Here is a 17,016-nt window from a genome sequence, read left to right on the forward strand (position 1 = left end):
ACACACACACACACACACACACACACACACACACACACACACACACACACAAAGGCTTAAAAAGGCTTCAAAGAGAAAAAAAAACGTAATTTGCAGTTTTGAATATCAGCAGCAAGGGGAAGCTGCATGTCGTAAGAACTTCTCATGACAGTATATGATGTAATGACTTTGCAATAGGAATGCTCAAACTTATCCAAAGAATCAGACTTCTGAAGTTATAAAACGATGCAAGCGAACACTCTTGGTAACTTAGTAACAATAGTTTTGCAGTTACCATTTATTTTGACTAATGCCTAATTCATCTTCAGCGTCTAGTTAAGGCACATCAAAGGCATCTTGCATGGAGGAACAGTCCCTTGTGTGTCTAATGAGCCTGCCATGCCTTAATTAGCATGTTTGCTTTAAAGCAGAATTCATTTGATGTTATTTCAGTAGGGTAGAGGGAGATGATATGAATGAGATGAACCGGAGCTGCTTTCTGAATAACTTCCCTGCTCTCCTTCTGTCCCTACCGCTGTCTCTTTCCATCAACTCCAGTCTGTCAGCCAGCACGCTATCATGTTCCTCAGGCAGCAGCCGTGGATCGTTGACTTCCAGCCGAGGATCCCTGGCCACCTCCAGCTTGGGCTCCACTTCCTCTCTCAGCTTCACAGACATCTACCTGGAGCAGCCTGAACTGGGCGACCCTGACTTCCAGAACAAACTAGACTCTATATTGCAGGAGGGAAGCACCTCTGGCTACAGGCCCTCCAGCTCCATCACCACCATCCATGAGAACGAGGTCTCGTCCTCCTCCAGGCAAGTTGGCAGTGGGCCGGGGGTGGGCCAGAGAACCCAAGTACTGCGGCTGTCAGAGACACCTCACTCCATGAGCTCACTGTCCCCACGTTCCTCGCTTTCTTCCCTCTCTCCTCCTTGCTCACCCCTTGTTACTGATGCTTCCTTCCTGTCGGGAGAGGCCTTCTCCGGTCCAGCCTCACAGTTGGATTTAGATCTACAAACCAGACTAATGGAACTACGGTTAGAAGAGGACCACCAACAGGGTGCAGTAGAGTCTTTGAAAGGTACATGGCTCTTTCCATGAACAAAACTGCTTCATATCTTAGCTCATTAAGCTGTCATGGACATTTGTATTACGTGACGTGACATGTGGCCAAGTATGGTGACCCATACTTGGAATTAGTGCTCTGCATTTAACCCATCCAAAGTGCACACACACAGCAGTGAACACACACACTGATAGATACCTTTTAATTCTTGCCATGATAAAGTTTATTGTTTATAGGTAAGTTAACTAAAGGATTAATCGACTGATTAGAAAATAATCAACAGATTAATCGTAAAAATAATCATGATTTGACTAAACTGGGGTAAAAAGAGATGAATATGATTATTGAATAATATTTTGAATGAAAATCTAAAAGATTAATAGCAGAAGTTACTGCTATTATTAATTGGTAAACTAACTAGAGGATTATTTGACTAATAAGAAAATAATCAGTAGATTAATTGTAAAAATTATTTACATTTTAACTTTTTTTTAAAAATAATATAAAAGATAAAAAAAAAAAAAAAATCACATGAAACCAAAAAAACATTTCTAAGAACTTGGCAAGATTTTCCCTTTTCTTTATCGTGGTAACTTTATTTGTCATCCACAATCCAGAATTCCATCTGAAACTAGAGAAAGCCTCTGAATGTCTAGTATGATAGGGTAGATTTACAGCTCACTCAACTAGCCCAGCAGGTGAACTCGCTCGAGATCAGGAACCTAACACCCATCCAGAGTGGCGTGGTGTTAAATTTCTACTCCCCCCTTTTCTGTGCCTGCAGATGCTGTTACGCAAATGAGGATGTCTGGGCCAGGATCGAAGAAGGCAGGAGTAACGTCAGCAGAGTCTGACGAATCAGTAGCAGGCGATAGCGGGGTATATGAGCCCTCAGAGAAGAGGTAGGCCACTAGAGTTTTGTTAAAAGTGACGTTTTATCACAGACCCTGATTCAGATAGTAAAATGGTGCTGTTCATTCCCACAGGTCGGGGCTTCCTGTTGAGCAACAGCTGGGTTATGATGACGGGAGCTCAGCAAGTAGTTCTCAGATCAAACTCGGTCTGAAGTATGAAGCGAAAGACAAGAAGTTCACAGTGTTCGTAATGCAGCTCTCCAACTATAGCGCACTCTCCCTGCCAGCCAACCAGAACATGTGAGGATTGCGCTGTCTCCTCTAGCTTCATTTAAAGCTGATGGAGACATTAATTTTAATCAGCATGATGTAATTTTGATGAAGCATCTCTTCTAGGGAAATGTGCTGGGTTTTACAAATGGAATTAACCCTTTCAATAGTTGTAAAATGGTAATATAAAGTGGAGGAATCGATTCACGGATACTTTGCAATTTTTTCTGATTGTTTTTCTGATTATTCTGGATCAGTCCATAAAAAAAATTAAATGTGACTGAGAGTTAAAGGGGTCATATGATGCGATTTCAAGTTTTCCTTTCTCTTTGGAGTGTTACAAGCTGTTTGTGAATAGATAAGATCCCTAAAGTTGCAAAGACTAAAGTCTCAAACCAAAAGAGATATTCTTTATAAAAGTTAAGACTCGTCCACGCCCTCCTAAAACGCCTCGTTCAAACACGCCCCCACATGTCTACGTCACTGTGTGGGAAGATTTGCATAACGCCGCCCAAATGTTCACGCAAAGAAAGAAGGCATAACTTTGATTCTCGCTGTAGTATTGTTGCCGCCGCCGCCATGTCGTGGAGGCGCTGTGTGTTTCGTTGCGAAAGCGAAAATACTTTGTTTGGCCTTCCAAAAGAGGACACAACTAGAAATCAGTTGGTTAAGTTGTATTTACAACACTGTTCCAGAACAGTTCAAACAAAATATTTAAATGTGTGCTGCGCATTTTACGGAGGACTGTTGCCTGAACCTGGGAGAGTAGCCTACAATGCCATCTGTTCTGACTCGCAGCCTGTAAGTACGTTTTCATATTTAAAGAATTTGCCACTGACTATTCAAACGTGAGTTTGGAGCAGTGTAGAGTAGCGCTTGTTGTTTGTCGTTTCTCCGATCACAAATGCAGACATTTTTTATGTTTACAGTTTTATGTTTACGCGGTGCGATGCAACGCGTAAAAAGACCATATAAGTCATTATAATCCGTAATTATGTCCCCACTGGATGCTACAAATGCCTCGTTTATAATGGGTTTTTATTGTTTTTGTCTTGTCGCACCGGGACAGTTCAGGCATTCGGCCAATCACAACGCACTAGATAGCTGGTCAATCAGAGCACACCTCGCTTTTCAGAATTATGAGCTTTGTAAAAATCGACACGTTTCAGAAAGGCGGGGAATAGAGAAGAAACGATAATGTACAGTATGTGGAAAATAATGTGTTTTTTGAACCTTAAACTGCATAAGCACATTTCATTATACCAAATACACAAAATAATGTTATTTTTTAGCAACGTCATATGACCCCTTTAATAATTCCTGTGTACATATCAAACAGACATTTTATTGTGGCTTTTATGTGTAATAATTGCAATTCAGCAACTATAATGCCTCTGCGCTTTTGCTGAACAATTGAGATGCCTTGAGAATCATTTTGGAATTGAATCTTGACTCCTTGAATTTACATTTTATTGAATAATTTGATTCCTAAACCCAAGGTTGTTTTTTCCCCACAACCATTTTTTGGAGTTAAAACCCTTGAGTTGAGAACCACTGATCAATGACTGGCCAATTCTTGTCCTGTTTTGGCATGTGGATGCTCATCTCTGATACGAAAGGCCATCTCTGATTGGATTTAATCTATTGCAGATATGTCCGTGTGGTGGTACTGCCATGCTCAGAGCCCGTTCGCTGCCTGTTCCGCACCCACGGGTCTCTGCCGCAGGAACCCTTAGAGTTTAAGGAAGCGTTTAGCCTCCAGATGTCCTCCGCTGCTCTCAGACAGAAGACTCTACGCATCGATGTCTGTACCACCAGGAAGTCTGGTCGAGAGGACTGTCTAGTGAGTTTCTAATGCGAGAAAACAAACAGTGATGATGTCTAAATAAAGTCATATAATGCTTTGTGAATATGGGCCTGGCTTATTCAGTTCTTGTCTTTTTTCTCTTGAAAGGCTGGTGCTCAGATCAGTTTGGCTGATGAAGAGTATTCAGAGGAGTTGTGCACCAAGTGGTACAACCTCCTCAATTGCACATACATGCCAGTGGATGGAAATCACAAGGAAACAGAGGTCTCTGTTCAGCAGCAGCTGGTAAAACCAACACACACACACACACAATCCTCAACTCATTTTACCTCATCACAGCCAAATGCCTTTTTAATATTCTTGGAATCGGTCTTGCCAAATTGCTATGCTTATTGAGGAACAAGGAGCCTTCATTAATATTATATTAATTTCTTTCATCATTCAGATGAAGAAATGGATTCTTTCTTGCCCAAACAGCTCTTGCTGGTCTCTAATACTGTTGATGATCAAATTACATAATTAGTTGCTTTGCTTCTTATCAAGCTGTTTGGAATTTACAAACAGCTTGTTCTGTTAAGATGGATTAAGGAAATATATCTGCATTTTACTGTCACTTTCCACGAATAAGGTACAAAATAAGGCCTGAGGCTGTCATGATTTGTGTCTTACTTTCTCAAAATAAAATATTTTGTTTTTAATTGTTGGATGCAATGGAGAAGGTCAAGACCTCGGAGTTGGGACTGACCAAACCAAATGTTTTTTTTTTGTTTTTTTTTTAAATACATGATCTTCATCTCTTTATTTATTTTTAGACTCTAGCTCCCAGCACCTCAGAGAGCACTGTTGCACGCCTGGAGAATGCTCCTCTGGAGGAATGGTATGTTACCTGTCACAACTTGTATAATAAGCTTTACTACCATTTAGCACAGCTGTCAACATAACAATATGTCAGTGTGAGTCTGGGTTTCATATCACATGCAGTATCCCACCCAGCATCCACACAAACAATTAACAAGCTGTTTGGATCTCATATTCCTTCTCTTTCTTATCCAACCCCTATTTTCCTATTGAATGACCTTTCTGCTGTCTCGTGGGAATTCATCATAGCATGATAGCACACGATGACTCACTTTTCCTGATGTTTGATCTGCTCCGCCAAAATTACATTAGTAATTTAAACAGGATGAACAACTAATCCAAGTGCAGTGCATGAGCAATACTGAGTGGCATTCTTCTCTCATGCCATTTTCTGGACTCTTTTGAGGTCGCTTCTCTGTAAATTACAAGACCTGATTGTTTCAGATGATGATTCAACCAAAACCACCTGCCATAACTTAAAAACAAGGACAGGAATGTGGCATGGCTGCATTTTTTGAGAGCATTTCCACCCTCACTCACACTTGCTTCTGAAAGGTTGCAGACTAGAAAAGTTAAAGTGTTGATCTTTTAGGAACATTATGGTTTGACTGAACCATGTCACAGCAATAACTTCCGGTTTAATTTGGAGCACTGTGACTTTCAGTACTGATGATTTGAATGATGCCAAACAAAAATATGTTAGTTAACTTACATTATTGGTACTATTAAAAATATTAATTTCAAATTATTACTGTTTATTATTTATATATTTATTATAAATAAATTACTACGTTAAAGAAAGAATCTAAAATTTTCTTCATTAATTAAAATAAAATAATAATAATAATGTAATTGCATCTACTACATGTGTTGGAATTCTACGGGCGAAATGCAGTCATCTAAATAGAAATCTGTGCAATCTGGAGTTTCGCATGAGGCAAAATATTTTTTAATGTGGATTCAAGTTTGTTGTTCAAACTTTCAATCTGCTGTGTTGACCAATAATAAGGTGCTTAGCTTGGAAGTGACCTCTGAATAAGTGGTACTTCAACATTGATACACTGTCCTTGCCCCCAAAAGTTTTACTAATGTGAAAGCTAAATTAATTAACAGAGAAATTACTTTCATTACTTGGGACAAAATTAACTTTTGGTCTTAACCATAACTATATGGATAAAATCCATAATAAACAATAATAAACAATTTGTGCGTACTTAAATGGATGGAAACTAAAGTAACACTGAAACTAAACGAAAGCAAAACTAAAAGAAGTAATTTTCGTATGATAAAAATTAAACCAAAATAAAATAACCAAAATCAAAACTATTTATTTACAGTTAGAACTGACTGAAACAAGACTGAAATAAAAAAAACATGCCTGGGAAAATTTTTGAGCCATAATAACTAGGGGTGGGACAATATATCGATATGGCGATATATCGTTGTCCTTCTCCATGCGATACGAGAATTGATATCTGGCGCCAAATATCGATATTTTAATTATTACAACAAGGCGCTCTATATAGATTTCCCTGCTCCCAGCGTCAAAAAATGTGTGGAAATCGCGGTTGCGCCATTTCCACCTTCTTTCCAAACCGCTCTAAGCAACCATGAACCGCGTTGTCTATGAAGATGGGGAAGCACGAGGAACCGAAGGATAAACAGATTTCCAGCCACTGTATTAGCTCTACTGTTATATATGTTTATGGAAATAAAAATATGGAACTAAAAAACTGCCACGGAACAGCTATCAGCGTGGACCATAGGCACCGATCACGTTATTACTGCAGAGCGCATAATCAGTCCATGAGTAGCCTAACCTCTCCACTCGGGTCGTAGGTGGATTTAAGTGAGAGAGTGCCGCCGGCGCGTCCAGTTTTATGTCAACAAAACTGGATGCTCTCCCTCTCTCTCTCAGATATTGCAAGTGTGCGTTATGCAGTTGGCAGAAACATAAATCTGCACCTATGGCATGGGCGACGAAACAAAACCTTGTCAGTGCCGTAATGCGCAGCGCAGAAGTGTGCAGTGTGTGTGCTTGCCGCGTGTCTACATTTGAAATAACGAACCTGACCGCGCAGAAGAGGCGATGGGAACGGCTATTTTTTCCCTGCATGTCATGTGTGCGGGGCTCCGTTTTTATGATGAGAGGAGAGGAAAGGTTGAGAAAACACTCCAGGTAAATTTTGAATGATTTTTGATGTACCAGGTTTATATATATATAGGCTATATATAAAGTTGATAAGCAGTTAAATGTGTTGGTTTACACACAAAGAAAAGTGTAAGCTTTTAATAAGTCCAAGAATAAAATGATTAATTTACTTAGCATGTTGAATTTGATTTACAGAACTTTTGTGCTGTTTTCTAACAGTTTGGACTTGAATAAAGAGAGAAAACTTGCACGTAACCTTTTCACAGGCATTTAGTTTTCATAGTTAGACAGATATCGTGATGTATCCTTATAGGATTGTCTAGCAATATATTGATTATCGCCGAATCGCTGTATTGTGATATTATCATACCGTGAGCCATGTATCATGATTCGTATCGTATCGTGAGGTACCCTGCGATTCCCACCCCTAATAATAACCCTGGTGTCAAATGGTATATGTTTGTATATAATAGCACCGCAGAGGCTTTGGATGGTGACGTGTTTGTGGATGAAGAAGGTAGTGATGGTGAGGAGGATGAGGAGTTCTACCCTGACGACTGCCAGTGGGAACAGGCGGAAGAGCCAGTTAAACCTGGACCAACAGCTGTCATAACGGAAAAGGTGGCATTAATGATTCATTTACATAGAACTTTCTCATTGCTTTTATGGGAGTTCTTTCAATGAAACTTGCTGACATCCTCTCTTTGCCTTATTAGGTGAATAAAGAGACAAGTGTGGATGGTCTCCCTCATTCTGCTTCTGTAGTTCGGCCCAAGGAGCGGCGACATGATGTCCATCAGCGAAACCCTTTTATGCGAGGAAACACCATCATCCGGTCCAAGACATTTTCCCCTGGACCTCAGAGCCAGTATATCTGCAGGGTAAGAACACAGTTACACACACACAAATATATGTACATATTGATTCTAGTATTAGAGCTCACTATTCCTGTAAGTTTTTTACCAATGCCCACACTTACCAAAATTACCAGATCAACCGCAGCGACAGTGACAGCTCCACCCTGTCTAAGAAATCTCCCTTCGTCCGGAACGCCTCAGAGAGACGCAGTGTTCGAATGAAGAAGGTAACAAAAATATTATATATTGACATCTACTCATTTAGTTTAATGCTTTCTGGCTTCTGCTAATCTTATGAGAATTCATTCTAAACTCGATAAACACGCTTCAACCATCCACCATGAAAAAAAAATGTTTGGGAGCTCAAATACAATATGAAAATGTCTGGGACCCCAAGCATCTCAACTGCCCATCAGGGTTAGAATCAAATTCCACTCAGGGATCCACTGGGTTTTTCTTAGGAAACTGAATGCTTTTCACCAACACTAAAGCCAAGCGTTTTCATTAGAAAATGGAGTTTAAGCTTTTTAGCTGGAGTTTAATATTTAATACCTTAATTTCTGTACTGACCTGAGGTCAGTGTTAATGAAGCACAGTCTCAGCGTGAGGAAATGGGTTTGCTTGAGCCCATTTACAGGCCCTTAAATAGTCTAGAAAGGTCAGGTTTGCTCTCACTGTGCCTTAGGAGACACATTACATTGAGTCTTTTAAAGACACTAAGATGTTGAAAGTTTGAATGGATTTGCTTAATGAGGACTGTACAGAGAGCTTCAATGATTTATAGTACGGGCTTTAAAGTCTCCTAAGTTCTTTAAAAATGAAGATCACATATCCCAGTCTACAAAGGTGAGGTAAATGGTGTAGTGGTTAAAGATGTAGGATACTAACTAAGCTTGGATGATATAGTTTACAAATAAAAATAATAATAGTAAGCATGTAAGCAAGCATGAGACTAAAGCATGATGAGTTAACTAGGCCGGTTAGTGGACTACATAGCTTGCTAACAGCCTTTCATGTCCATTTTGTTAATGTCACACACAAACAAGACACAGTAGTGCAAATGTTTGTAAAATGAAATAGAAACTGCACCTAGCTCTACAAGCTCTTCATTTTTTTTGTGCTGTGTTTCGTTGTGTTGTTTTTTAGTGATTGATTCATTCATTGTTTTGTTGTGGTTTTGGTTTGGTTTTCAGTTATAAAAGCCATCAATTTAATCAAATGGCTGTTGTTGCCAAGCAGTTTCAGATTCTTTGTTTTCAACATTGTTTTTTTCGCTAAATGAACACACAGAAGAATGATATTGAATACTTTTAATTTATATGTGCCAATATAACAATACCAATACAGTGGTCAGTGAATGTCACTCCTTTGTTCTCTCTATCACACACAGCCGCAGATGCAGGTCAAAGGTCTGGATGGGCTCCTGCGCACCTCTCTGGATCTGGAGCTGGACTTGCAGGTCACTCGCACACGGCACAGCCGACTGCACGAGGAACTGCGTGTGCTGCGGGAGCTAAAGGAGCAGTTAGAGAGCGCCCGGCAACAGGGCCAGCATGTCCTTCCCAAATGGGTACAGGAGGACGAGCGCTTCCGTCTGCTGCTCAAACATACAGAGAGACAGGTGAGTCCCAGCAGATTTCCAGAAATAACAAATCCACAAATGGCGTGTTTTTGGGCCATCTTAAACAACCTACAGCATCTGAATTTGTGTTGCCACTCTCTCCTTAGACCCAGGAAGAGCAGCTACAGGAACAGAGGGTAGAGAAGATGATGCAAGCAGCAGCTAAGGATGTGCACAAGATTCGTGGACAGAGCCTTAAGGAGGTTCCTGGGGTCCAGTCCTTTAGGTGGGCATCTGTTGCTACCTATCCAAAACACTGTTTCTGAACTGATCCTATGCGTTATCTTAAGCTTAGGTTATTGTTGGAAAATATAGCTCAGTTCCTAAATCTACTGAGCTGCAATGCTGTCTAATGGCCACGTTGGCAGCTACCTTCTTGTCAGCATCATAAAGTCAAATGGAAGCTCTTAAATGACTTATTTGGAGCACTCTACATAGGCAGCAACTGCATGTATTGCTCAGATAGTCCTCTTCAGAAGTCTAGAATCAACAATTGACTCCAATAGAGTTTGAAGTTGCTAATGACGCTATACTGTAATGGACCCTTGTCACAGATTGTGATCATGCGTTTCCACAGTTATTCAGTGTAAATGTAGCAATTTTTTTTTTTTTAATTAATGTACATTTATAACACTGTCTTTAACAACATATACTTTGTGTTATATTACCTTGGAATTAAATTACAGAAAACTAGGTAATGCTGCTGCATGTGTGTTTCTAATTAAATGGCAAATTTATTTCCATTTACCACCGTAGAAATTTCCCCACCTATGACAACTTCGGCTTCCAAGAACCCCGGAAATGTGAAAAGGGTCCATTAGCATAAAAACACATGACATGCACAAATATTGGGCTGAAATAATACATTTTCAACGACATTGATCTTTTTTTTTTTTTGTATTTATTATTTAATTCATAGGATTGCCTTATATATCTACCTTATTTTGCAATGCAAAGGTTTTCTGTGAATGTGTGAGACTTCTGATTCATCAGCTTCTATAGGTAAATGACTAGAAGAATAACAAAGTGCAGTAAATGATAAAACTATTTACGCTACCAATCAGTGTTTGTAAATTTGACAATACATTCAAATAATATGGTAAATAATACCAGTTTGCTGTATAAAGCAGCATAATGAGCTTTGTACAGCTACAAATAACTGGAAGCGAATAACACTGAAAGCCCTGCACATTCAAGTTACAAAATTAATAGCCATCACATCTGGAGTGCATCTTTAAAATTCTTTCTGGGCAGGCAGCTCACTACGATTTGGAACAGAGCTAATAAGTAATAACCCTTCCATTGTTTTATATCTGACATCATTCAGTTTCAAGCTATACTTATTGTCTGCTGTAATCTCTCATAGAGAGAAGATGGCCTTCTTCACCAGGGCAAAGATAAACATTCCTGACCTACCAGCTGACGACGTGTAGCAGATATCCATCTCAACTGCTGTTTCCATGGAGACAAAACTGACATCTGGCTGTATTATGAAGAATGGTGTGACGGGAAAATATATGTTGGGCAGGAAAAATGTCATTTTAAAACACTGGGTTTCTCAACTGAAATTGTATAGATCCGTGTTTTTTGTTTGTTTGTTTTTTTTAGATAGATTTATTTTTTAATTTCACCATGTTCTGTTAATAATAAGAGTATGTCGGTATCTGTACTAGGTATTTTACTGGTCACCAGTTCGTCTTTGAAACGAGTGTGAAACATGCTGCTCTGCTAATAGGGCAGGACTGCTTACTGTAACTCTTGTGAATACAAATACTTACGGTACTACTTTTCATAGCACAAGGGTTCAGGACAAAATGAGCGGGTGTAAATCCTGCTATTCCAGTCACGTCCCTCTAAAACAAGCACATCTGTCCACATTTATGTTCAACAGTTGTTGTTGTTTTTTTGCAAATATGTAAACGGTTACAGATGTTAGCAAGCATGAATCTAAAGCATGAGTTAATTAGACCGGTTAGTAGACTAAATTGATTGCTAACAGTTCTCCATGTTCGTTTTGTTAATTGCATATGCAAACAAGACATGTTAGTGCAAATGATCGTAAAATAATGTAGAAACTGCACTTAGTTCCACAGACTCTCAGGTAGAATATCAGATAGTTCAAGCACTTTAATAGAAAAGACATCAATATAGAGAATAAAGCAAAAAAAAGCACATTGTGAACGCTAAGATCGTACTGTCCCATATACTAGCTTTTGTTGCGTCTTTGGAAAACTTTAAGCGTCTTTTTAGGATTTAACTTCCCATTCTAGTTCCTACAGTGGCATAATAGTGTTTCATTTCTACTGGTTTGGATCTCTTCTAATCTAAAAACACCCCTCACAACCGTCTACAGGTTAGCTCCAGACTACAAACTCCGCTTTGTGTGTAATAATAACGTACTGTAATAGTAGCATAATTTCCTTTACGTCAAAGCCAATATCTTAACATTTCTCAAGCTTATTGTAATTGCTACCTACCAGTACTAGAGGAGTCTTTGGTGTGTTGAATCTCAAAAAACGTAACATATTTCACCCCATAAACAGCATAAAAATAGGAAATTATATTTTGCATAGGATTTGCATAAAATGATTTGTAATGTAAGATTATTTATGATGACAATTAAGCACATTTTCCCTAAATTCGTAATACTATAACGTGAAGGAAAAACTCATTGCTTTTAGGCAGTGTCAAATGCATTACTGTAATGAGAATAATTTTTTCTCTAATTACTGTGACTATTTTTTGTAATTAAGAAAAGAGCTAAATTAAATACCATCATAATACTATCATAATGTATAGCAAATTTGATCTTTGTTTTTTACAGTAATCAGAAAAATGCCTTTCAGTAGACTAGTACCTGAAAATAATTAAATCAAAATCCAAAATCCTTAATGGCCATAAAAATAATTTTAGAATTTTTGAATTTGGAGAAAAATAAGACCTGGACAGTTTTTGTGAGTTTGACCCATTTATGAAGAGCAGTGTTGAAATTTGGAAACGTATAATTGTTGCGGCAAGAAAACCTCAACACATCCAAGGCACTGAAAGCTGTGAAGGCACGCAGTTGATAATTCCCAGCTCTCCCTGTAAACACTTAATAATGTATCGCACGCCACTGCAGAGATCTGTTTGTGCAACATTTGGAGACTCCTCAGACGGAGGGAGTCACTGGTGATTTGCATTATGTAAATGAGCACTCCCTCTATGCTAATCTAATATTGATTTTCACTAAACTCTTCATCTACATACAAAAAAAATTGGATTTAACTGAACACTTTGCAAGTACCTTGATAATAGATGACTATGAATGTTACTACCATGTCATTAAAACCCCTTTTGAACAATAGCTTTGCATCACAGACCAAGATGTTAGTTTGAATGTAGCACTTTAAAAAAGCCCCAGTTGATGCAACCCTTTATTTGGTGCTGATTTACCTTGTTTGTACATAATGTTGGCCTAATTTAACCAGTTATGAATTCTATTACCAGCCCAGTTTCATGGATTTTGCTCACATTTAAATGTTATGTCAAATCTCCAGTTGATCTCCAACTTACTTGGCTAAGGTGTTGTTTGTGCTCTCAACATCTTTGTTTTGCATTCGCTCAGCTCCCCTGCTGGTACGCCTTCCCATGTACAATTATGTTCTTAATGAGATCCTCCTGTGCTTTATTATGTCTTTGTTCCTCAAGGAAATATTGAATGTACTGTCCTTGGCTCAACCTCAGATCAACTAATATGCAATTGGAATTGTAGTAGCGTTATTTCTACACTCATTATGTTGCATAGTTGTACCCTTATGACTAACCGGGCTATGATATGCTCTAAAATGATACCACAATGTCTGAAACTATAGTGTGAAGTCTGGAAAGGATGGTCCAGAAGCCCTCCTTCATCTGCAGTGCACAAATGCATATGGTCTAGTCTCTTGCTCTACCTAGTGGCATACAGACGGAACTGAACTTGTACTAGCACTCTTGTTATGAAACCCTAATTTCTTCTCCAGTGTAATTTTGGCTAAAATTGGTTTAGGAGATGGAGATTGCACATTTCTTTTGATGGCGGCACATTATAAACAAAATCTTAAGACCCAACAGAAATGCTGTCCCAAAGCTTTTAGCCAAATATCTAGAAGCATCATATAGATTTCACTTTGAAGCCATTGTACTCGGTGGTTTAACTTAGTTTATGAGAGTACAAACATTTCTTTTTTTGTTTTGTTTTTTCATTTCTCTTTAATGTATTATTTTCGTAGATTAGACCCGGTTAAGACAGTACACTGCCAAACATAGACTACATCCCAGCTCAGTTTGTTAAGCTGCTGTGTGATGTGCATTTTTCTCACATTGGCATTTTTAATTAAGGTACTTTTTTAAAAATGATTTTTACCAGAGCTTTTCAGATTTACAGTTTTTACGAATTTACGGTTATTTGAATGTGAGAGAAACAATAGGTCCCCTTTAAATTTGTACCGTTCACCTGGAAGCACTACAGTTGATCTCATTTTGAGAGTACTCGAACAATAGAAAATGTCTTGTGTTTTCACTGGTCGTACAGTATCTACCGTTCACAGTATGTGTTGGAGAGAGTTGTCTTGATTGATTAGGTGCTCTTCAACTATGAATTCTGTGGTTCATAAGGACACAATATTTGCCTTTTTTTATTTGGATGCTTGGTCCAGTCATCCATAAATCATGTACTACTTGCTCAAAATAATCACAAGGACACACAAAAAAAATGCTGTTAGTATCTGATGCTGGTAGTCATGAATGATTTGTTTATTGGTCACAGTAGGACTTTTATAAACGCCAGTGCATTTAATATTTTTTTTTATTTTTATTTTTTTAAATCTTGTATTGATGGAAAAAGAACCTGATCTGGTCACAGAGATGGTTTGAGAAGTATAGCTTGTATTTATTGCACTTTTGTGATTTGGGTGTGCTGTCTTTCTTTTTCTTGTGAGACGTCTGAAAGCTGTGAATTTTATCATCGACACTGTACTGTCAACCAGAATTGTAAATATGTCACCAGCACAATAGTATGTTTTGTAGTTTCACAACAAATATAAAAAAATCCTTTCTTCTAATCTTTATAATGTTTTGTGTGTTTGTATTTGTACAGTCATATTCCTAATAATAGATTTACCTGTACTGAAATGTTTGAAGCCAATAAGATTTTCTTTTTTTAAATCTTGTATTGATGGAAAAAGAACCTGATCTGGTCACAGAGATGGTTTGAGAAGTATAGCTTGTATTTATTGCACTTTTGTGATTTGGGTGTGCTGTCTTTCTTTTTCTTGTGAGACGTCTGAAAGCTGTGAATTTTATCATCGACACTGTACTGTCAACCAGAATTGTAAATATGTCACCAGCACAATAGTATGTTTTGTAGTTTCACAACAAATATAAAAAAATCCTTTCTTCTAATCTTTATAATGTTTTGTGTGTTTGTATTTGTACAGTCATATTCCTAATAATAGATTTACCTGTACTGAAATGTTTGAAGCCAATAAGATTTTCTTCTCATTCCAACTATTATGTGCAGTTACTTAAAGTAAAATGTAAAAAATGGGCAATATATGGGGCATTTTCAGCAAATGATTCCATTTATGCTTTCAAAATGCATACAGTATTAGATTCAAATTCTATGCCTGAATCCTGGTCGTTGGTGGTTATTAGCCTGCTTCTGAAAAAAGACAAAGACCCAGCGAATTGTTCTTCTTATCGCCCAATTAGCTTAAACAATGTGGATTATAAAATTATAGCTAAATCTCTGAGTTCTATGCATTGCTGTCCAATGTTGGTCTATCTATCCATCTATCCATCTATCCATCTATCGATCTATCTATCTATCTATCTATCTATCTATCTATCTATCTATCTATCTATCTATCTATCTATCTATCTATCTATCTATCTATCTATCTATCTATCTATCTATCTATCTATCTATCTATCTATCTATCTATCTATCTATCTATCTATCTATAACTTTCCATCTATCTATCTATCTATCTATCTATCTATCAAATATATTAAGTAATTAAATGACACTAGCCTGTGCTTTTTTATTTCTTATTTTATTATTATTGTTGCTCTGCCAATGATTGAAAGGCTTTAGTTTTGGCGGCTGTTTTCCCACAATCCCGCAGGACCGGAAGCAGCGCGCTGTGTGTGTGTTTAGAGTCGCTGCTAGCTGTCCAGCTGCACAGCGGCTTTACACCTACATCTAACAACTATACTCCTGCCAGGTAACTAGTCATTCTGAAACTTTGCATTTTGCAGTATGGTATTTGCTTAGATAGCGTTTCATAGTCTCGCTGTAATGCAAATGTTGTCTGTTCATGTGTTTGGCGACAGCAGACAAACAGATGCTAACATTTTAAGCTAATATCATTCCCGCATCCAACAAAACTATGGTTAATTTTCTTTTATATCACATGACCGGCTTATGAACAGTTAATATGTTTAATCAAATAAGTTAATTACCGTTTATATTGGAAATTCATTGGAAGATACTTAGGTAGTCAGTTGTTTGAGTTGTGCATATTAACCTTAAGTGAGTTAATAGTCATTAACTTTTAGTTAATATTTGGGTCTGGAAGCGTTGTGCATGTTAATATTAAATGAATATTCAGCAGTTTCATTAATATTCACCTGCTTTTGTCGTATTTCCACTATTTTTTTTTCCTGATAATAGACTCAAATTGAAGATTCGATTTGCTTGGGTAGTCATTTGGTGGAGTTTGCAAACATTGTCTATGTTATTAATATTCACCAGTCTTTCGTTACAATGTATGTTCTTTCAAATATTTCCAAGATTACAAGAGTTAAATCAGAATAAAAGCCACGGTAGTTGATTCAAACCTCATTAACCTAATTGATCTTCCTGGCAGAGTTTCTTTTGCCTGTGAGAGCTTCAGCATCGCTGGGATACTTGATCAGGTCCTCAGCCTTCATCATCATCATCATCATGCCAGCCGCACTTGCAGATACCAGTCAGATTATCTGTGAGGTCTGGGCCAGCAATGTGGATGAGGAGATGAGGAAGATTCGACAGATCATTCAAAATTACAACTACATTGCCATGGTGTGTGTGCACCTGTTGATGTTCCATTATGGTCTGCTATGGTCTAATAACATAAATGTCCTATAATAATTAAAAAAATTAAACAGCGTTATGGGTCAAATAGCTCATTTTTGTTCATCTACACTGCCGGTCAAAGGTTTAGAATAATAAAGTTTTTAAAATATTTTTGAAAAGTCTCTTATGCTCACCAAAATCAAAAATACAGTAAAGAGAGTAATGGTGTGAAATATGTAAAGCAACTGTTTTCTGTTTGAATATGATTTTAAATGTAATTTATTCCTGTGATGGCAAAGCTGAGTTTTCGGCAGCCATTACTGCAGACTTCAGTGTCACATGATCTTTCAAAAATAATTTTAATAAGATGATTTGCTGCTTAAGTATTTTAAAAATGTTTCCGTGTTAAAGTTTTTGTGGAAACCATGATACTTTTTTTTTTGTTTGTTTTTTTTTTTTTTTTTAAT

The 17,016-nt window shown here is 37.7% G+C and overlaps 2 protein-coding genes across 2 annotated transcripts in view; both read left to right on the forward strand.

The window, feature by feature from the left end:
- The window catches only part of LOC107676440 (protein KIBRA-like), a 38,804-nt gene extending 25,940 nt beyond the window's left edge, over positions 1 to 12,864 (forward strand). Inside the window, exons 10-21 of the mRNA XM_016470984.1 lie at positions 538 to 1,064; positions 1,834 to 1,951; positions 2,036 to 2,203; positions 3,824 to 4,016; positions 4,128 to 4,265; positions 4,793 to 4,857; positions 7,464 to 7,611; positions 7,707 to 7,871; positions 7,982 to 8,074; positions 9,238 to 9,468; positions 9,576 to 9,694; positions 10,835 to 12,864. Of these exons, the coding sequence (XP_016326470.1) occupies positions 538 to 1,064; positions 1,834 to 1,951; positions 2,036 to 2,203; positions 3,824 to 4,016; positions 4,128 to 4,265; positions 4,793 to 4,857; positions 7,464 to 7,611; positions 7,707 to 7,871; positions 7,982 to 8,074; positions 9,238 to 9,468; positions 9,576 to 9,694; positions 10,835 to 10,901 (2,032 nt within the window). The 3' untranslated portion in view covers positions 10,902 to 12,864. The remainder of the gene's footprint in view (positions 1 to 537; positions 1,065 to 1,833; positions 1,952 to 2,035; positions 2,204 to 3,823; positions 4,017 to 4,127; positions 4,266 to 4,792; positions 4,858 to 7,463; positions 7,612 to 7,706; positions 7,872 to 7,981; positions 8,075 to 9,237; positions 9,469 to 9,575; positions 9,695 to 10,834) is intronic.
- A 2,735-nt stretch (positions 12,865 to 15,599) lies between these two features.
- Positions 15,600 to 17,016, forward strand: part of LOC107676445 (CCR4-NOT transcription complex subunit 8-like) — an 8,692-nt gene continuing 7,275 nt past the window's right edge. The window contains exons 1-2 of the mRNA XM_016470990.1: positions 15,600 to 15,716; positions 16,362 to 16,555. Coding sequence (XP_016326476.1) covers positions 16,439 to 16,555 — 117 coding nt within the window. The 5' untranslated portion in view covers positions 15,600 to 15,716; positions 16,362 to 16,438. The remainder of the gene's footprint in view (positions 15,717 to 16,361; positions 16,556 to 17,016) is intronic.

The sequence above is a fragment of the Sinocyclocheilus anshuiensis genome, unplaced genomic scaffold, assembly GCF_001515605.1.
Source record: "Sinocyclocheilus anshuiensis isolate Anshui unplaced genomic scaffold, SAMN03320099.WGS_v1.1 scaffold16, whole genome shotgun sequence".
Classification (NCBI taxonomy): Eukaryota; Metazoa; Chordata; class Actinopteri; order Cypriniformes; family Cyprinidae; genus Sinocyclocheilus; species Sinocyclocheilus anshuiensis.